We start from the raw sequence: 22655 nt of genomic DNA, 5'->3' as shown, positions 1-22655 counted from the left end.
GTCAAGAGATCGAGATCATCCTGGTCAACATGGTGAAACCCCGTCTCTACTAAAAATACAAAAAAATTAGCTGGGCATGGTGGTGCGTGCCTGTAATCCCAGCTACTCAGGAGGCTGAGGCAGGAGAATTGCCTGAACCCAGGAGGCGGAGGTTGCGGTGAGCCGAGATCGCGCCATTGCACTCCAGCCTGGGTAACAAGAGCGAAACTCCGTCTCAAAAAAAAAATAAATAAATAAAATAAAAAATAAAAAATAAAAAGTAAAGCTGAACAACAGTGTAAAGAACTCCCTGAGAAAGTATGTGGCACTCACTCCTGACAGGGAGTAGAGCGATCCCTAGGCAGCAAGAAAGCTGGACTGCAGAACTTCTAAAGGCCCTTCAAGCAATTAAGATTCTAAGGCTACTACTGGAACAAAGCAGATCTGGGCTTGTCAAAGCTGTGGCAACTGTGTGCCCCTCAATCTATCCTGCTACAATCAGTGAGAACACGCCCTTTCTATAGCAATCCATATCCTCTCCACCTCAAGCTTCTGTTCCATAATTATCTCCTCACTTGTGCCTTTTAAGACGAACTTGACCTGAACTCCAGCATGCTCGGTGTTCTCCCCTCCAGATGATCTCCTACTCCAGATCCTCCGCCTAGCCTTTTCCAGCTCTGCCACGTGCCTCCGGATATAACCCTCTGACCTGTATCAACCAGACTTCTTAACCTCTGGTTTCCAGCTGGGTTAGACCAATGGGAGGCTACAGCAGATCAGAGGGTAGGAAAAGACTTTGAAGTATTTATTCCCCTTGATTTCCTTCCTGCTGGGTCACTGGTTGGGATTCCTACAGGTTACCTTCTCCTTCAACTCAACTCTCTCACAGTTCCAGAAACGACTCCCTTCCTTGCCCTCTCACAGGCTTAAGAGTGATAATGGCTCTCCTGTTGCTAGCTAGTCCTAGATGTTTCACCTAGATGTTTTCCTTAAACCTGCTCAGCCTTGTAAATAGTCCCTTGATCCCCCAGTATGCTGCTGGAGTATGCCAAGATATGACTGATATATCCACAAACTACTCACAGCCTTCACTATTCCATCTTCTCAGAGGGCCCCTATCACCCCTTCTCCCACAGCACGGTTTTTCTCTCAGTAATTGCGTTCTGTAGGTTTACACATACAGACTGACTCACATCAATTCCCTTTGGAAATTCTTAACCACAGGCTGATTCTCAATTCTGCCACCAATGTGTACAAACTGTATATAATATTAGATTGGGTAAGACCTAATTAAGAAGGCAAATATCACTAAAAAATCCTGACACATAGACTAAAAAGCTAAATCAAATACTGGGATTTGGATTCTGTTTAGAACTCCCTTTTCCTTTAAACCAAAAGCTGTGAAAAATTATTATAGATCTGTTTCACTTATAACATGAGGAGAATGCCAAGTACAGTGCTCATCCTACAATGGCCACTCAAACGTCAAGCAACTTTTTAATGTCCTATCTACCCATCCCAGTGAATCTTCCCTTTCTTCTAGCAAATCCTACAAAGGAGACACGAGGCTCTAATAATAGAACAGAGCTCCGAAGGTCACTTTTTCAGTTTATTACTTAAATCCCCCTTGAGATTCAAAAAGCAAGCATCCCTGAAAAAGATTCATGAGTCAAAGATAAAGAGGCTCGGGGACCTGGAAAGATTCAATTTTTGAACCCAAAAACAAAACTGAGGGAAGCCTGCTGTTTGCAAAACAAGAGTGGTGCAGAAATGCTGCAAAGGAAAGCATTTCTTAAGAATTATGCACTGCTATAGAAGATCATGCACACTGCACACTCTTCAATGTATATTCCGGAGCAGCAAGGCTTGACCCATGCACAGAATAACCCCAAGTGAGACACTAAAGACACGTTAACGTCCAAGAAAAGAATCAATCTCCTGCCCATAAGAAAGCACAGACTACACAGATATGTAGGTATCTATGGTAAGAAACCAGACCAGTTTCTCAACCTCAGCTCTACTGACATTCTAGGCCAGATAATTCTTGGTTCGGGAGACTGTGTACATTGTAGGGTATTTCGTTGCATCCCTAACCTCTACCTACTAGATGCCAGCAGAACTCATCAGGTATGATAACCCAAAAGTCTCTAGACATTGCCAAATGTCCCCGGGGTGGGGGTGGGGGAGCAAAATTGCCCCTGGTCAAGAACCACTGCCATGATAAGCAATTATCACTCAAACCCCACCTAGCACCACCAGGCTGCACATGCTAACCTTGCTTCATCTATGAATACCAGCTAATTTAGTCATCCTTTTTTGATGGGAAGAGAAAAAAGCCAACTAAGGGGTAGACCTGGCTTTATAAAGTACCTTTTCCTTAAAAACTACAAGTATTTGGCAACTTGCAAAGTGATACCACCTCTAGCACCAAAGAGGAGAGTATGAATAAAAAGAATGGTTGCCAAGGGGGAGAAAGGCTGCCACAAAACTACCTGACTTGAATTCCCTCTGACATCATCGAAACTCTCAGCAGATGAACACACTCACTCCTTTTATTCTCTATGAGACACAGGTGGAAAGTACTACGGTCTACTACATGTCACATATGCGCAAATGGAAAAAGGCAAGCAAACTGTCCTCGTCAAATGAGAACAAAATTGAAGACAGGAACTCACTGACGGCTGACAGCCCGAGCCCTTCAGTCCAGATTCAAGGCTTGTTACACGTGGCCTCCAGGTCATCTCCAGGTTTTCTCTCACAGCACATTGTCCAAACAAGTAGTTTTCAACCCTATGACCCAATGCCCTCTTTTTATAACAAATATTCTTTAATGCCCTTTTGCTACTCTGAAATGACATTTAAAGATTGTAACACTATACCTGCCCACACAGATTTTAAAATTTCAATATAACAACTTAAATGCCATATAAAGGAACATAAAACACAATTTGGTTTGTGTGTTTTTGTTTTGAGACGGTCTCGCTCTGTTGCCCAGGCTGAAACGTAGTGGTACAACCTCAGCTCACTGCAACCTCCACCTCCCAGGTTCAAGCAATTCTCTTGCCTCAGCCTCCCGAGTAGGCAGGATTACAAGCGTGCGCCACCACACCCAGCTAATGTTTGTATATTTAGTGGAGACAGGGTTTCGCCATGTTGGCCAGGCTGATCTAGAACACCTGCCCTCAAGGGCTCTGCCCGCCTCAGCCTCGCAAAGTGCTGGGATTACAGGCATGAGCCACCACGCCCAACCCAATAAACAAGATTTAATAAAACATGTATTTTCAGATAAGACTACACTAGAAAAAAAAAGATTCCCTCCTCCCCCAGACCCCCATTCCCAAAGTGCCCCCTAGAGGCCAGAGCCATCCTACTCCATCTGCTCCACACAGACCCCCTCCCATCAGTCACAATGGTCAGCAACCTCTGCCCTTACCAAGGGTAAGCACACAAAGTAGGTAAGAGGGAAGGATCTGAAGTTAGACCAACTGAGGCCAAACTTGGCTCCACCACTCAACTGCTATAGTTACCCTCTATAAGCCTAGTTTTTCATCTATAAAAGAAGGATGCCAGAAGGTTTTTGTGAAAATTAAGTACAGTATTACACTTAACATGTAATACATGCTGAATAAATGTTAGCTATTGGAGTTAACAATACTATTCCTAAATCCACCTAGTATTGTTTTCTAGCTTCTGCTCACTTATTCCATTAGCAGAAAAGATGGAAGACTGGATATCCACTTATCAGAGACACTCTTCAAAAGACTCGGGTATAAGAAGCCACATCACAGGCCAGGTGCTGTGGCTCATGCCTGTAATCCCAGCACTTTAGGAGGTCAAGGAGGACAGGTGGATCCCTTGAGCCCAGGAGTTAGATGCCAGCCTAGGCAACACGGCAAAATACCATCTCTACAAAAAAAATACAAAAATCAGCCAGGGGTGGTGGCATGCGCCTGTCGTCCCAGCTACTCAGGAAGCTGAGGTGGAAGGATCATCTGAGCCCCAGAGATCAAGGAGGCAGTAAGCTGAGATCACGCCACTGCACTCCAACCTGGGTGTCGGAGTGAGACCTTGCCTCCAAAAAAAAGAAGCTGCATCACATGACTTCTAAGATTGTTTCTAATTCTGAGATGCTACACTGCACTGAGGTTTTTTCATTCACTTAGGTCCTTCCGTCCCAGTTGGGAGGGTCAAGAACGCATCTTACATAACTGAGAAACACCTCATACAATGATGATTTAGTGTGCCACTGAAAACCCAGCCTTGGTCACTGGTTCTTCACCATTTAGTCCCAAATAGTATTATACATTACAATCATGGAATGAATGATAGCTTTTCCAGTGAAGGTACTTCATGCAGCATGTATGTTTTCTTCAGAAAGTGGTGACTGTCTAGGGCCACTCGCATCTATGTGAATTAATTCCTTACAGCAACAAGCAAAGCAACACTCCTAAACATTCTAGATTAACAGGTGAGGAAGTCAAAAAAGGTGGTGGCAACAGCCAGACAAATACCTCAAAACAAAACTGATTCCAAAGATAATATTCTGAGTAAAAGCAGTCATTGCTCTATTAAACTAACACATAGGCCCTAGAAGTAATAGGCACATCTCTGTGCATGGGGAAATATCCTACTTACATATAAGAACCTATAATTTACATAAACATATCCACCTATAAGAGGAAAAACAGAAACTGTCAATTACTACAACTCACTCTGCATTAACTATCCAAGATGCTCACAGCTGTTATTTCTGGGTGATAAATTACTCTGGGGGTGGGGTGGGTAGAGGAGAATGAAGGGGGATGTAGGAGATAGGGGGGATTAACAAATCCCTGTTCCTTTTGCTTATTTATAATTTCCAGTATTTCTAACACGATGCTCTCTTAATAAGAATTTTAAGTCCTATATGGCTATTCATTAAAAATCCATGAAATTTGGGGCAAGAAACCATTTTCGATGAACTTTTTATTGGGATCTGTGGATAATCTAAGTATTCACCTATGTCTCTCACACAACCTAAAATCATCCTAGTTCCCCGCCTCAAATCACAATGCAATGGATCAAAACTTACTTTCTCTCTTCTCTATTCCCCCTGCAGACCTTACAGATTATGCCACTACAATGTCAGCACTGAGCATAAGAAAACCTCACTACTAGTTTTTGCCAGTTTCCCACTGATACCAACCCGCCCTCTGGGATAGTGAGATAAAAGAGAGAAATGAATGGTTTTTAAATCACTGATTTTGCACTGAGAAAAGTGACTTATTTAAAAAACAAACAAACAAAAAAAAAAATCCTTGGCTGGGTGCAGTGGCTCATACCTTTAAGTAATCCCAGCCCTTTGGGAGGCCGAGGCAGTCGATTACCTGAGGTTAAGAGTTTGAGACCCTGGCTAACATGGCAAAACCCCATCTCTATTAAAAATACAAAAATTAGCCAGGCATGATGGCGTGCGCCTGTCATCCCAGCTACTCGGAAGGCTGAGGCTGAAGAATCGCCTGAAGAACTCGAGAGGCAGAGGTTGCGGTGAGCGGAGATCATGCCATTGCACTCCAGCCTGGGCAACAAGAGCCAATTCCACCTCAAAAAAAAAAACAAAAAACAAAAAAAAACTAAACCCGGACACTTTTTCTATATCACCATTTCACAGCTATGAATTCCCAATTCTCACACTGAAAAGCCTATGAAGAATCATAAATGTCCCAAAAATAAAATGTCATTTTGGTAAACACACATTTAGCAACACTATTCTTCCCTGCTCAGTACAACAGCACAGAAAGATCTCAGGAGGCGACGAAACAGCCTCTAAAACAGGCATACCTCTCTGCCCAACAAAAAAACTTAAATACAGACTGGTTCAATCCAACAAGCATTTGTTAAGCACTTACTATATTCAGAGCACCATGCTAGGTGTTTATTCATCTCTAAAAAAGTAGACATGATACCTGCCTGCCAGGGAACCATAACTCTAATCTGGAAGACAAACACTCAAGATGAACTAATATATGACAGACCCTGATAAAATGTAGTAACAGAGGTTTCAAATCTGCTCTGTTAGTATGGAAAGGGAGGGATTCAAACTGCAATAATTAGAAAAAGAAAGCCAGGAGAGGTGGCTCGTGCTCCTAGTCCTAGCTACTCCAGAGGCTGAAGCAAGAGGATCGCTTGAAGTGGGAGTTCCAGGATGCAGTGAGCTATGATTATGCCTGTAAACAGCCACTGAACTCCAGGCTGAGCAACATAGCAAGACCCTGTCTCATTTATTTAAAAAAAAAAAAAAAAAAAAGAATCTTGAAAAAGATTTTTCAATGTTTTAAGTTCTACATATACTGTATTGATATATTTAATTCGGCCATTTATTCACCCTGATCATTCATCCAAAATAAAAGGTGGTTGGCTGAGCTTGGCGGTAATCCCAGCACTTTGGAAGGCCAAGGCGGGTGGATTACCTGAGACTAGGAGTTAAAGACCAGCCTGGCCAACATGGTGAAACCCTGTCTCTACTAAAAATACAAAAATTAGCTGGGCGTGGCAAATCCCAGTATTTTGGGTGGCCAAGGCCAGTGGATCACTTAAGGCGAAGAGTTTGATATCAGCCTGGCCAACATGGCGAAACTCCATCTCTACTAAAAATACAAAAATTAGCCGGGTATGGTGGCAAGCGCCTGGAATCCCAGCTACTTAGGAGGCTAAAGCAGCAGAGTCGCTTGAACCTGGGAGGTGGAGGTCACACGGTGAGCCGAGATCGCGCCACTGCACTCCAGCCTGGGCAACGGTGAGACTCCGTCTCCAAAAAGAAACACAGCAAAACAAAATAAAAGTTGGCAGAAATGCTCAGCTACCAAAAGCAAGCATCAGAGGTGCAATCTACACACTGGGATCCTTTGAACTAAAAAAACTGAGACAAGTGCCTTGGAACCAGGAGGATGTCTGCAAAAGGCTCACCAACATCAGAAGGTCTGTGCTAGGCATCTTCCTCGTTCCGCCTCCTCTCCGTGCTCCCCTTCTTCAGAATCTGTAAAAGGGAACCAGGTTTGTTTACTTCTAGAGCTTTAAACTGTCTCACCGGCCCGCCTAGATTCGCCAGAGTAGCCAAGTTAGGGTTCTCCCCCTCCTTTGAAGGCTCAGATTTCACTCCCAGATATTACACTCCACCCCCTGCACCAGACTAGCGAATCAAAATCCTGCTGCAACTAGGTTTCCCTCCCACAGCTGATGAAACGAATCCAGACCCAGACTCCCACAAAGCATTCCACCCAGGTGGATACCAGGGGAGACGCCCCGTCTACGCGCGATCAGGGTGGGAAGCCCAGAGCCCAGCCCAGGCCACCTAACCCGGGCTGAGGTGCGCCGGGGTCCTGAGAGTGCCAGGGTCCTGCCTCCTCCGCACTCCCTTCCGAAGTAGCCCGGCCTCGCTCCCGTCGTCACGCCTCCCTCCTCGCTGGCCTCCCCTCCCTTTGGAGGACCAGCAAACCCTGGCTGCCCACGCCCACTCCTACTCAGGCGGCAGGAGTGGGCTCCAGGCCCGCCCCCACCGCAGCCCCGCGCCCGCATGCCGTCCACTCACTCAGACCTCGGCGGCCGGTGCCCGCGCCTTCCGCCCGCCTCCGCCCTGGCCACAGCCGCCCCATGCCTCTGCGCGCCCCCGGCCTCCGTCCTCTTCTCACCCCGCGGCGCCTCCATCCCGACCCTCCCCGCCCCCAGAGCAAGCGGCGGTCCCTCCACCTCCTCACGCCGGAACCAGCTTCCAGTCTCCTTCTCTCGAGCACTCTCTCACGCCTGGCAGCTCCACCTCCCACGTCCACCTCTGCGCGCGACCGACTCGGCAGCCAAAGGATTTGGGCTCCCAGGTCGCCTCCGCCGCCGCCAGGATTCGAGGCCCGGCTACCGCCGGCCCCGCCCCTCCCGGAAATGGCTTCGGGCGCCGGCCTGGCTCCGGGACCCCGCCGTGCGCGGCCCCGCTGCCACCGGCCGCGCGCACGCCCGGACCCCGGGCCCCACGGCGTGTGCGCGCCGCCTACTGGCCAGGCAGCAGGCTGCACGCAGGCCCTCCGGTGACTGTCTCAACCAGGCCGTCCTGGGGGTCGCTGTGGGATCCTGGCGTTCACCAACTTCTCTTCCAGCCTGCTTTTAAAAAAACACTTTCTGGTCACATTTGGCCACTTGGAACTCTCTGAGAGAGTAGGCCTGCAGGGCATTGTACGAACTAATCCAAAACAGCCACAGAGTTAGGTCTCTAGAGGAAGGTTTTGGGTTTTTAATGAATGAGCAAGGCATTTGACCTTTCTCATGCATCAAAATCCCAAGACCTGTCTCTTTCCTGGGACGGGGACTTCATTTTTCCATCGAGGTCAGTGGTGCGTGAAGAAAAGCAACATGGAAGCTCATTTAATGGAAATGCCATCCCCAGCCTCCCCTCCACAACCACCCTCGGAAAAAAAATGGAGAGCAGAGACTATTCGGCCATCACTACTACTTTTCATGAGCAGTGCTGGGAATCATCTTACGCGCAAGCGCAAGGGCTCACAGGGAGCACAAAGGTCACCTTCATTTCCGGACCAAAAAAACTAAGTCTCAGCTGGGTGCGGTGGCTTACGTCGGTAATCCCAGCACTTTGGGAGGCTGAGGCCAGAGGATTGTCTGAGCCCAAGAGTTCTAGATCAGCCTGCACAACATACCGAGACCCCCCAGCTCCCAAATGAAAAAGAAAAAACTAAGTCTCAGATAGGTTTCCCATGACTTTTTCATGTTGTCGTGGATTGCTTTAGTGGAAGCAGAAGGCGGTGCAGTGACCTGGAACCAACTGGTCAGGGACCTGCATTCAAGATTATTTTTTCAGTAGATTTTTAAATGACACCTAGGTGGAATCTTGAAATCGCTCAAACAAAAATGACGCTAATGAGGGTACCCAATTCCAACCCCTTGGAAAATGTTGCCATGACACTAAAATGAGGGCATCATCATCACTACCACCATTATCCTCAGGTAGTGCTTTCAGGATGAAATATACTATCACAGCTGCCCTCCTCTGCACACCCCATCCACACTTCCCAGTTCCCCAGCCAGAATGGTTAAGGCCCTGAAAGACTGTAACAGGTTATCTTTAGGCTTCCTCACCCCCATTCCATCAGAACTCCCAGACATCTCTACCATCCAAAGCCCCCGACACAGGCACGAACACCCCCATACCCTTACCCCTCTCACTACTGTTACCCAGCAGACATGCATTCTCAGTGTTTAAGGGTCAGAAAATGTTCTGGTGCCTCCTGCCAATGTCTGCTCATCAAGAGTTGCTTTGGAGTTTCAAGCATACCTTCCCATTCCCCATCTCGTACACTTCTGCTTTAATTCTTCATCAGATCCCCCAGGAACTGCACATCTCCTCTCCCATCTTCTTCTTAGCTACCACCCTACCCCAACCTTTAATCTAGAATCTGTGCACCCAGATGACTAGAGGGCGGAGTCATGTCTGATTCCTCCCTACAGCCTAACACACAGTATGCAGTCTGCTCATTCTTCCCAGATGCACAAACCGATTCAATCATACTGATGGATCCTTACTTTGCCCAGAACTATGCTAGGCACCTTTACATACAAGCTTTATTTATGTCCTGACCTGCACAGATCAGATGACTCTCATCATCTCTCAACTTGTAAACAAGGACACCAAGACCAAAGAAGGACATGATCCTCCCAAAGACACACAGGCAGGATGGGGGTGGAGTTTGCATGGGAGTTTGGATGGGGATCCGAGGCTTCAGACCTTGTAGGGAGGAACTCAAATACACAGAAACTGAGGTCCAGAGAGAGATGCAACTCCTGGCAGTTCCTGGCAGAGCCCAGCCTAGAACATGGATCTGGGCTTGCAACTCTGTGAGCCTATGAGGCTGTGTGTCTGTGTGTGTGTGTGTGTGTGTGTGTGTGTGTGTGTGTGTGTGTGTGAGAGAGAGAGAGAGAGAGAGAGAGAGAGAGAGAGAGAGAGAGAGCAGCATTGGCATCACCTGAGAGCTTGTTATAACTGGAGGTTCTTGGAGCCCCACTCCAGACCTGAATCAGAATCTACATCTTAACAAGGTCCCCAGGTGATCTCAATGTCTCAATGCACAAGAAAGTAAGAAGTACTACCCCAGACCCTCTTTTTGCAGAGAAAGCAAAACGATTTTTGTTTGCTTATTTAGAAACAGGGTCTCAATATGTTGCTCAGGCTGGAGTGTAGTGGCTGTTTACACCTGTGATCATCGCTCAGTACAGCCTTGAACTCCTGGGCTCAAGTAATCCTCCTCTCTCTCAGCCCCCTGAGTAGCCGGGACTACAGACACACGGTGCTTTGCCCAGACAGAAGGCACGATCGTTGTATTAAGTTTGTGGGTTGTTTGGGATGGCTTAAGGAGGTGGATGAAGAGGGTGTCTGTGTGGGGCTGTGGAGGAAACTAGTGCTCCCCAGTTGTCCTTTGGTACCATCATGGTACCTTCCAGGATGAAGACGGAAGATTGTCATTTGGGTGTCAGAGAGGCCCTGAAATTCCCACAGACGACAGAAGGGATTACAGGCATAAGCCACTGTGCCCAGCTGTTTTTTTTTTTAATAAACATATGTGTCAAGTGAAGTTGATTATGGCTCATGTGACTATAAACTAGCTTTTCACCTCTATGAATATTCTGATGGTACATGCAAAAGATGTATGGGACTCAGGACAATTCTTCATTGTGAGGGATGCATCCCATCACTGAATTCCAGAGGAACCAGCCTCATCATTATGACAACCAAAAGTTTTTTAATTTCGGGAGTGCTCCCTAGGGAGCCCAGCTGCCCAATTGAGAGATTCTCGTGTGGACTGATGACAAAGATACACTCCAGCACAAGCCTCATTTTAGGATCTACAGCTGAGGATTTGTCAAGCCAGAAGGACTTAAGCATCATCCAGGTGCCCGTGTCCATTTAGCATGGATGGTCAGCAACTCCAAGGAGCCTTTCAAAATCTACGTCAGGGCTCTTCTGCAGACGGAGTGAATGAGGTGTGAGGCCCAGACATCTGTCTTTTGCACATTCCTAGATAAGAGCTGGAAAATTCTATCCATTTTTATCTGTTTCTAAGCCTTGGTCTTGCAGCTAATGGGGCAGAACATAGAATTTCTGACATTCTAGCCCCAGAAGCCCAGATCCAGGAAATGTAGTGAAGTTTGTGGGTTCTTGTGAGGCCGCTGGGATGCTGTGCTGTGGGGTTTGGGTTGCACCATTAACTCTCTCTGGGCTTCGATTTTCTCATCTCAAAATTAGGTAGAGAGGGGAAGCTGCTCCTCACCTCTGTCAGTCTAGAGTTCTCTTTGGGCCACTGGGGTTACTCTTCCCAGAATCCTCTGTTTGGTATCTCCATCTGTCTGTCTCCAGGTGCCAAGGAAGGGCCTTCTGTCCTGTGGTTGCTTGGTTGAGAGAGTGTTTGTCCCGGCCCTGCTGTGAGGATGATCATGTTGCCAGATTGCCCTGGGGGGCCAGGCCCTCTCACCACCCTCCTGAGTGTTGACACAGATGGGACATGATAAAGAGGCCCAGTGTTATACAAGTTCTGAGTAAACAGAGCATCAGTGGGGTAATTTCAGCCCTTGGCCCTGGTTTGCTCCTTGCCTGGCCCTGTAGAACTGGTTTCCAGGGTTCACTCAGAGGGGCTGGGCAGCACCTGTATCCTAGGCTCAGAGGTCAGGGTAGCCAGGGGTGTGCCCTAATCTACAAGGGGTCAAGAGCTTTTTATGTCTTAAAACTGAATGAAAGGAATTTTCTCTAGTCAGTGACTAAGGGCGGAATATTCTCTATGCTCAGCGGGAGTGACCTAGGCAGAGGGATCAAGGGCAGCTTGAGTTGAGAACACAGCAGAATCAGGAGCCAGCCAGACAGAGGGGGGCAGGAAGAGCATACTGGCTGAGCAAGTGCCAAGGACCAGTGGTGGGGCAGGGGTGGCAGGCCACTGTGGCCAGAGACAAGCCTGAGAGGGACGGAAGGGAGAAGCTGGCATGCAGGTCAGTAGGGGCAGACATGGAAAATACATATACCTTCCCGGGGCCCAGGCAAGTAATGTGACTGCTACCAATTGGGAATGCAGGCTTCGGGCTTATTCATTCAACTACTCAATGCCAGGTTGCAATATTGATGGCCTGGGATGTATCATCAAGCAAAACAAAGAACCCTGCCCTCAAACAACTTACATTCCAGCAGAAGGAGGCAGACATATAAGCATAATAAATAAGTAAACTATATGGTAAGTTAGGAGATGCTTGGGGCTATGGATAGGGAGAAAGCAAAGTGGTATAAGGGAAGCACAAAGTATGGGGCTTGGGGCAAGATATCATGGGTACTGCAATTTTATTTAGTTAGTTTTTTGAGATGGAGTCTCGCTCTGTGGCCCAGACTAAAGTTACTGGGGTGTCATCTTGGCTCACTGCAACTTCCACCTCCCAGGTTTAAGCAATTCTCCTGCCTCAGCCTCCCAAGTAACTGGGACAGGTGTACATCACCACTCCAGGCTAATTTTTGTGTTTTTTCAATTGCATTTTAGGTTTGGGGTACATGTGAAGAACATGCAAGATTGTTACATAGGCACACACATGGCAGTGTGGTGTGCTGCCTTCCTCCCCATCACCTGTACCTGGCATTTCTCCCCATGCTGTCTCTCCCCAACTCCCCACCCCCTGCTTTTTAATAGAGATGGAGTTTTACCACGTTGGCCAGGCTGGTCTTGAATTCCTGAGCTCACGTGATCCATGTACCTTGGCCTCCCAAAGTGCTGGGATTACAGTCACGAGCCACCACACCTGGCAATTTAAAATAGAATAGTAGGGTAATTCAGTATCTCAATTTTTCCAAGGAAAAACAGAAATCTAGATTTTAAAAAATTCTCTCAATTTTAAAATGATGATGTCCTAGAAGCCTGCCAGAGTCAGAGATTATTCTCACTCTCTTTGCCAGGGATACTTTGGTTCTTTATGTTAAACAGTGGGTTCAGCACTCCAAGAGACAGAGCCCACTTAGAGGGCTTGTTATTGATCCTTAGTCACAAGCTTCAGATGTTACCAACAATGCTTTTCAGCCATCTGTGGAGAGTGCTTCCTTTTTCCATACGCCCAAATTGCTCAGAATTCCCATTTTCTTGGGGCAGACACAGGGGTTGCCTGCAGCCCCTCTCCTTGCCCAAGCTCTAGGGGAAGGACAGGACTGTTGCTTCAGAGCAGAACACTGTGGTCCCTGGAGCAGAAATGAGGCCCATCATGCCTTCTCTCTCTTCTCTAGGTGTTACAGGCAGGGCAATAGGCAGGTCCCTCTTTATTCTTAGTTATCAACAGGAAATAGCAAGCCAGCATAATTTCTGGATAAAAAGAGCACATAGTTTATAGAACCATGCTGTTTTCTTGTAGCAATCTGCATAATTTATCTTGTGACCACAGTGTAACTCACTGAATCATCTCTGTTTGTTAATTCCATCTTTTTTCTCCCAAGATACGAAGGGTAGGGGAAAATCTCTAGTTGTGTGGTGATGGTCAAGAGCTCCAAAAGATCATAAAGTGTGATACAACCAAGGAACTCCCAGAACTTCATTCAGTTGTTTTGAAGATCTTTTAAAATAGAGATACACTTTATGTACAGACAAGTCCAGGAATCAAAGCATAGAGTTGATGAATATTCATGTAGTGAATACCATTGTTCAGTGCCACCCAGATCAAGAAACAGTATGTCACCAGTTCAACTGTTTTTTAAATAAATGCAAATGCAGACGGCGAGCCTCCTGTCTGAGACCTCCAGGTCCTACAGGAAATAGTGTTTTGAGCAACAGCCATTGAAGTCTGTTCAGTTAAGGGACTGACAATATTCTATTTGTGTTTTAGAACAATCCCTCTGCGAGGTATGGAGAATGGCTGGGAGAGAATTCATATGGGCAGACGAGGTACTCAGCAAAGAATGAGGATGGATGGTTCTAGAACAATGGCATAAGCTTAGAAGACAGACCTTTGGAAAGTGAGAGAGCAGATTGAAACAAGACTCCCAAAGCCACAAGCTACCCTGTGGCGAGCAGGCTCCCACATGTGCCCTCAAGCCAAGATTCCCAGGGATGAAGTCACATACAGAGCTCAGGGCAAACTAACCCATATCTAGTGGGCTATTACCTTTAACTTGTTGTGGCAAGGTTGGGGTACCTCTCCCTTAACCACTAGATTGTTTCTGACTTGAAGGTTGGTTGGCAGAAGTAACCACAGAGTGACTGTGTTCATGCTGGTGCTATTTCAGTTTATCTTAAGTGCTATGGGTTGAACTGTGTCCCCCAACAATCCATGTGGTAAAGTCCTCAATCCCAGTACCTCCGAATATGGCCTTACTTGAAAATAGGGTCATGGCAGACATAATGAATTAAGATGAAGTACTACTGGAATAGGGTACACCCCTAGCCTAATATGACTGGTGTCCTTGTAAAAAGGGGCAATTTAGATGGACATGCATAGAGGGGGGAACACCGTGTGAAAATGAAGGTGGGAATCAGAATGATGACTTTACAAGCCAAAGACCGTCAGAGGTTGCCAGCAAACCACCAGGAGCTAAGGGAGGGCCACAGAACGAGTTTTTCCTCATCACCCTCAGAAGGAAGCAGCCCGGCCCACACCTTCATCTCAGACTTCTATCTTCCAGAACTGGGGGACAATCTGTTTCTGTTGTACAAGTCACCCCAGTTTGTGGCACTTTGTTTACAACAGCCTGATTAGCAAGCTAACACAAATAGATTCTCGTGCTAGCCCCAAACGTCAGTAGGTTGGCAGTCGAGGAATGGGAAGGACAGGGTGGCATGACCATTCTCGGTGACCCCATGTTCCCCCTGAGCATCCAAGTGTTGGGGCAGTGGTGGGGACTCGGAAGCCTACAGAGCTCCCTGAGAGCTGCTGCCAGCTGGCTTTCTGGGAGACAAAGCAGCCTCAAGCTGGTCCTTGTGGGTCTGCTTGAGGGTACTGCCACATTCAGTGTTAGGGTATAAACCCACACCTGCCACTTAGGGATAGCTGTTGCAGGAGGCACTGCAGAGGAAACCACTCACTCAGACATATTTCAAATGACCACTCTTACTATCCACTATCCATTTAATTCAAGTATGTCTAACGTTTAAACCATGTGCCCTGGCTGCCTATCCAAACACCTAACTCAGCATTCCTCTCTATTGCGTCATCTTAGAACAAATTAAACTCATTTCATTTGAATTTCATTTGAATATTCATGTAAATTCCTTCAATATACACATCATACAAGTCCTTTAAAATAAACTGTTTATACCTAGTAGCCATCTCCTGACCTCAGCTGTCCACCTACAGGGAAGTCTTACAAAGTTTCTGGTTGGGAACAGATGGCCCTTTGGGAATTGCCCAATGTTGTCTCAGGACATGACCTCACAATAGTAAAAACAAGTCAAAACCCAAGGCCTATTGACAAATCAGTTACAGGACAAGCATAACTAAGTCCGCAGAGGTGACCCGGGCCTCGCCCCAGCTCACATGGAAAGCATGCACTTACCTGGTAACCTCTCCGTATATGGTAACCCATAGCAATAATCATCTATCAATGGCTGTACTGATCTATCTGTAAATCAGATCATATCTGGCGAAGACAACCTTGAAGGGAAAGACACCATAAGAAGCCCGGTTAACTGAATGCCCTTCTTGAACCCGGCCACAACGACCCCTATGATCAGCTGCTGCGTCTCTCCACCTTCATCTTCCCCATTCCCACCTCGCTCTCAGACTTTATGCCCCAACCATACTCACAGTGACTATCTGGGATACTTTTGAAACTGAGGACATATTATTAAGTCTTCTGGGACAGCAAGCATACATCGGTCTCTTCTAACGATCTGGGACCTCTGGTCTCCCTAGTCATCTAGAACAACTTTGAGTTCCCATCACATGCCCTGGGCTTTTAGAGCTTTAGACTTCTGCATATGCTGTTCCCTTTTCTTGGAGCATCCTCCTGTCCTTGGTCTACTTGCAACCTTCCCCATAAAGGCTAGAAGAAGAATACTAACCAGAACCCCAAGGAGGTATATTTCAGCTCGACATTAAGAAGAACTTTCTAGCCAAGAAACCTAAACAGAAAATGAACAGGCAGCCTTGGGCAGTAGAGAGCTTCTTGTCACTAGAGGTGTTTAAATGATAAATGCTAGCAAACCCTTGATAGGAATGAGGCAAGGATGCAAGCCTATAGTAGATGAATGGCCTGAATAAATACCTGAGACTCTATGACTCACTTATTCATCTATTCAGTGAATACTGGGCATCAGGCACTGTACCAAGAGCCTGACGAATTAACACAAAGTAAACACACCCATGTAACCACCACATAGATCAAGGCCCCTGTATTTGGTAGTGAGCAAGGCAAATGTGACCTCTGACCTCTTAGAACAGGCGTCCCCAAACTACGGCCCGCGGGCCGCATGCGGGCCCCTGAGGCCATTTATCTGGCCCCCCGCTGCACTTCAGGAAGGGGCACCTCTTTCACTGGTGGTCAGTGAGAGGAGCACAGTATGTGGCGGCCCTCCAACGGTCTGAGGGACAGTGAACTGGCCCCCTGTGTAAAAAGTTTCGGGACGCCTGTCTTAGAACTTACAGTCTTGTGGAAGAGATATATAAAATTGTAGCTGGGTGTGGTAGCTCACACCTGTAATCCCAACACTTTGGGAGGCAGAGACGGGTGATCATGAGGTCAAGAGATCGAGACCATCCTGGCCAACATGGTGAAACCCCGTCGCTACTAAAAATACAAAAATTAGCTAGGTGTCATGGCACATGCCTGCAGTCCCAGCAACTTGGGAGGCTGGGGCAGGAGAATCATTTGAACCCAGAAGGTGGAAGTTATAGTGAGCCATATGGTGCCACTACACCCCCAGCCTGGTGACAGAGTAAGACTCCATCTCAATTTAAAAAAAATTGTAAAAACTATTGGGTACTAAGAGGGAGTACAGAAGGAGAACTAGGTGTGGGGACCTAGTTTTGTTCCCCGAAAGCCATTTTGTTCTATGACCTTGGATGTTCTGGATAGCTCAGGCTTATTCTCTCTACTCTGAGGCCTGTTATTCCAGTTGAGTGACCTTCTGAATGCTGGCTTAGACCAATCTATACCTGTCAGCTCCAGAGCTGTGAGCCCTGCTCAGATGACAGGTAACTAGGTAACTTTGATCATCCCAGGGGAAACAGGTAAGCCATGTGAGGTCTTTAACCACACCTTCTTTCTTCCTGCTTCTCTTTTCTGAAAGACCATCAAAAGGCTAGTTATGCGCATCTCAGGACAATAAAGTCCCAAAAATTGCTGTGACAGATATACCCAAAGAGCCTGACAAAAACTCAAACTCTCAGAGCAGCCAACCTACATCAAAGCACTCAGTGGTACTGGCCACAATCCAGAACTCCATGCACAAAGCGAAAAAGACACAGCAAGTGAGCCAAGGGCATGTGGCCACAGGATTGTCCCCTGTACACTGATGGGGAATAGCATCAGGATAATACAGCAGCCATTCACAAAAGGTTTGCTTGATTTTGGTAAACACGAATCATTTAAAAGCCAATACCATGCATCAAACCTTTACTGTGGATCACACACTGTGCTGAATGATCACATATACGTGATCTTACTTAATCATCAAACAGCTACTTAAAGTTAGAAGAATTATTATTTCTATTTTACAGATGAGGAAACAGGTCAGGAGTTGTCAAAATTTGGTCTAAGTTCACATGGAAAATGGCAGACACAAGTGTCTCTGGAGCCCAGGCTTCTGGCCTCTGTTCTGTGGAATCTTTCATGGGGTTAAATGAGAACCCACCAAAGCGGAGTGAGTTGAAATGAGCTGCCCTCTCTGACCTCCAAAGGCAGGTGAGTAAGTCCTCAGCAGAGTCACAGTTTAGCAAGAGAGTTCATTGAATAGGCAAAGTCAAAAGAAAAACAACAAACTAGAAAAAAAGTATTTTAATTACTCATATTACAAAGTGATAATCTCTCTAATACCTAAATCCATCTATCCATATACGAACTAACAAACCAGCAGAAAAATGAACAAAGGATATGAACAAAGCTCACAAAAATGTATACAAATGCCATTTAAACATATGAAAATTCAACCTCATTCAGTAAAGAAATGCAAATTAAAGCTATACTGGCCAAGCATGGTGGCTCACGCCTGTGATCCCAACACTTTGGGAGGCCGAGGTGGGCAGATCACGAGGTCAGGAGATGGAGACCATCCTGGCTCACATGGTGAAACCCCATTTCCACTAAAAAATACAAAAAAGTAGCTGGGCATAGTGGCATACACCTGTAGTACCAGCTACTCGGGAGGCAGAGGCAGGAGAATTGCTTGAATCTGGGAGGCAGAGGTTGCAGTGAGTCGAGATCATGTCACTGCCCTCCAGCCTGGGTGACAGAGTAATACTCTGTCTCAAAAAAACAAAAAAACTAAACAAACAAAAAAAAAGCTATAACATAGCATTTGTCTCCTATAAACTTAACAAACTTGTGGGATGTCCTTAAACATGTAATATATTTGAGAAGAAGGAAAGTCAGTGATTTAAATATCTATCTTTAAAAAATCATAAAAAGAATAGCAAACTAAGCCTAAAGAAAGTAGAAGGTAATAACAAAGATGTTGGAAACATGTTGGAAATAGATGCTCTGTGCTGCAAAGACAAATTAGCACTGAGACAATGGATCTTTCAGCAACACAATTTTTACTTCCTGGACTGCAGGAAAGGTACTCTCACTAGCCATCTTGCCATGAGAGTACAAAGAACAAAGGGAAACACACATATTTATCTCTTATGCATTTGGGGTTGTCCTTACTGCTGTGTCTGATCTTTGTTGGCTGGATCCAGACATCACAATCTAAACTAAAACTGATTGGCTAACTGAAAACTTTTCTAAACAAGCGAAAGCACTGGAGAGCTGGGATATACCTGTGAGCATGTCCAGCACAGATATCTTGGTTAAAATACAAGGACATAGAATGTTTTATATGCCTGTAAGCATGGCAAGTTTAACAGCTACATAGGATAGGGCTTAACGAAGTTATTAGCACACTTATTCTTTAACAAGAAAGGAAACTTTAAAAAGGAACTTTTTTACTTCCCACAGAAGAGGATCCAACAAAATGAAAAATTGGTTTGTTAAAAATAACTACCAAAAATAATAACCCCTGGCAGGATTGATTAAGAAATAAGAGAGAGAGAAAGGGATGAGAAAGAGAGAGAACAAATTCAGTCCAATATCAAAAATGAAAACAAAGATATCACTCTAGTTCCTAGAAACAAAGATATGGTATTTATGCAACAAATTTGAAAATGAGATGATATGGAAAAATTTCTAGAAAAACACAGTGCATGCCAACACTTGAATAACAGAGATATTAGAATTATCTGACAAAGATTTTAAAGCAGCCATGATTTTTGAAAAATTGCTTCAGTAAAAACTTAGGACCACAATTAAAACAAATGAAAAACACAGGAAGCCTCAGCAAAGACATAGAAGATACAAAGGACAAATGGAGATTCTAGAGCTGCAAACTACAATCACTAAAATTAAAAGTCAGTGGAGGGACTCAACAGCAGAATGGAGGAGGCAGAGGAAAGGATTAGTGAACTGGGAGATAGAAATTAACCAATCTGAAAAAGAAACACTAAATCAAAAACAAAACAAATTAAAACAATATAAAAACAGAACCTCAGCCAGGTGAGGTGGCTCACGCCTGTAATCCCAGCACACTTTGGGAGGCCGAGACAGGTGGATCACAAGGTCGAGAGTTCAAGACCAGCCTGGCCAAAATGCTGAAACCCCATCTCTAATAAAAACACAAAATTAGCCGGGTGTGGTGGCTGGTGCCTGTAATCCCAGCTACTCGGGAGGCTGAGGCAGGAGAATGGCTTGAACCCAGGTGGCAGAGACTGCAGTGAGCCGAGATCATGCCACTGCACTCCAGCCTGGGTGACAGAGTGAGACTCCGTCTCAAAACAACAACAACAACAACAACAACAAGCAGAACCTCAGGGAGCTGTGGAACTCTGACAAAAGATCTAACATTTGTGTCATCAAAGTCCTAGAAGAATAAGAGGAAGAAGACGGGACTGCAAAAGTACTTGACATAATGGCTGAAAAGCTCCCAAATTTGGGAAGAGACATAAATCTACAGATTCAAGAAGATGGACAAACCAAAGAGAATAAACCTAAGGAAATTCGTGTCTCAAGTCACATAGTTATTAAACTTCTAAAAGCTAAAGACAAAGAAAAAAACATATTGAAAGCAGCCAGAGAAGAACTCCTTATGTACAGGAGAAAAAACAAGTAGAATGACAGCAGTTTTCTCATGAAAAAAATCACAGGGGTTGGTAGGAGTATATTTTAGATGATGAAAGTAAAAAGCTGTTAACCCAGAATCCTATATGAGGAGATCAAAGATCACCTGGTGAGCATCAAACAGACTATCGGTAGGCAAAACTCCTTTTCTGGGGAATTCAGAAGTAAACTTCCTTAGTATCTAAAGTTGGCATCTGGTTTCAGGCCTCTTTCTTTTCTCTCTTTCCCTCTTTCTTTCTTTCCTCTTCTCTCTCTCTCTCTCTCTCTCTCTCTCTCTCTCTCTCTCTCCCTTTCTTTCTTTCTTTCTTTCGATGGAGTCTCACTCTGTCATATCCAGGCTGGAGTACAGTGGCGTGATCTAGGCTCACTGCAACCTCCACCTCCTGGTTTCAAGATGTTCTCAGGCCTCGGCCTCCCGAATAGTTGGGACTATAGGTGTGCACCACCATGCCCGGCTATCTTTTGTATTTTTAATAGAGACAGGGTTTCACCATATTGGCCAAGCGGTTCTCGAACTCCTGACCTTGTGATCTGCCCTCTTCGGCCTCCCAAAGTCTGGAATTGCAGACGTGAGCCACCATGCCCAGCCTCAGGCCTCTTTCAAAAAAAAAAAAAATAGAATTCATAAGTAACTAGAATTTCTATACATCTCCAGAATGCCATGCTGAAACTCATTGTGCAAACTTTGATAATGTTATGGCACCAAAATGTTGGCAAATGTAATCGTTTACCATGACCCACATGGCTAATGTGATCCAAATTACCCTTAAGCTCCTGCCTTAAGATCCGTAAATACCCTTAAGGAAAATCCACCGGGGTGTGCTCAGTCCTCTTTGGCAGCGGTGCCCTTTCTAATAAAAACTTCCCTTTCTTTCTAATAAAACTTCCCTTGGTCAACCCTATACTGTGGTTGGTAAATTCTTCTTACCAACCCGTGACTCAACTACTTTTCGATGCCAGGGCTCTGGCACCTCACCCAGCATCTTGGTGACCCATACAGGGACTTTATTGGGATTTCTCCCTTCTTTTTCCTCCCTGCTTCCCTTGATGGACTGGTTCTTTTTTGTTTGTTTGTTTTTGTAGAGGCAGGGTTTTGCCATGTTGGTCAGGCTGGTCTCGAACTCCTGGGCTCAAGTGAACTGTTCACCTTGGCTTCCCAAAGTGTTGGGATTATGGGCATGAGCCACCACACCCGGCCTGATGTTCTCGTTCTTAACTCTTAGGAGCTGAAGGTCCCTGGCTGAGGCCACTCTTCAGTGGGGTTCTGAAGCCCTAGAGAAGGGATATCTGTCTGTGGCTGCCCTAAGGGGTGAGAAACTGACCAGGGTTCTTTTCTATTTTTAGACTTGCCAGTGAAACAGCTTGAGTACTCTCTAGCAATTGAGGGTTTTCTGGCTGAGGTCACTCCTGGGTGTTACTTGAAGGCCAAGACAAAAGAGTGAATTCGCTATTGCCCAACAGGGTAGCAAGTCCACTTTCACATGTACACTCTAAACGAACCTTGAAGCGAGCAGCAGCAGTCTCGACTCTGCACAGATACAATCTGCTGGTTGTGAATCCCATTTTGGATCCAACTTCATGACAGGCTCTGCATCCCAAGTTACGGGAGAGTTCTGCTTCACATGAAGTTCGAGCTGACCACTCAGACAAGGGCCTGCCTGGACTGGCCATCCAGGCAAGGGCAGACCCTCTATTTGTGGTGGGACACACCCCTGAATAGAGTGAGCCAAAGTGAAAGGGGAGGTCCAAATCCCTCAGGGATGCCTCGGAGATCTTGCAGTCCCTCATCAAAACCCAACATGGATTTAATTCATTCTTCTATTCCATCTGACTCGCCCTTGGTTTGCATTCTTGAAAAGCAGCCCCAGGCTGGGTGCGGTGGCTCACGCCTGTAATCCCAGCACTTTGGGAGGCTGAGTCAGGCAAATCACGAGGTCAGGAGTTTGAGACCAGTCTGGCCAACATGGTGAAAGCCTGTCTCTGCTAATACAAAAAAGTAGCCAGACATGGTGGCGGGTGCCTGTAATCCCAGCTACTTGGGAGGCTGAGACAGGAGAATCCCTTGAAGCCAGAGGCAGAGGTTGCAGTGGGCCAAAATCACACCACTGCATTCCAGCCCTGGTGATAGAGTGAGACTCCAACTCAAAAAAAAAAAGCTGTCCCATTTTGACCCACAAACTCTCAAAAAGAAGTGTATGATTTTCTTTTGTAAGGGGTCAATATAAGCTCCCCAGTAAATTAAATTGTCCTCTTAATGGGACCCTGGATTGGAATATTATTTTACAACTAGTCTCATTTTGCCAGAACCCCGGAAAGGATT

The 22655-nt window shown here is 45.9% G+C and overlaps 1 protein-coding gene across 2 annotated transcripts in view; it reads right to left on the bottom strand.

The window, feature by feature from the left end:
• Positions 1-7885, bottom strand: part of SGPL1 (sphingosine-1-phosphate lyase 1) — a 61620-nt gene extending 53735 nt beyond the window's left edge. The window contains exons 1-2 of one of the 2 annotated variants that reach the window (XM_039478124.2): positions 7705-7885; positions 6925-6994 (exon numbers count right to left, since the gene is read on the bottom strand). In XM_039478124.2, the coding sequence (XP_039334058.1) occupies positions 6925-6951 (27 nt within the window). In that variant the 5' untranslated portion in view covers positions 6952-6994; positions 7705-7885. Of the gene's footprint in view, positions 1-6924; positions 6995-7314; positions 7338-7704 lie in introns of those variants that run through there. The other variant, XM_074382353.1, reaches the window with a different exon arrangement.
• Between the last annotated feature and the right edge of the window lie 14770 nt (positions 7886-22655).

The sequence above is a fragment of the Saimiri boliviensis genome, chromosome 12 (genome assembly GCF_048565385.1).
Source record: "Saimiri boliviensis isolate mSaiBol1 chromosome 12, mSaiBol1.pri, whole genome shotgun sequence".
Classification (NCBI taxonomy): domain Eukaryota; kingdom Metazoa; phylum Chordata; class Mammalia; order Primates; family Cebidae; genus Saimiri; species Saimiri boliviensis.
The sequence above is the reverse complement of the archived record's forward strand: the minus strand, read 5'-3'. Positions and strand labels throughout refer to the sequence as shown.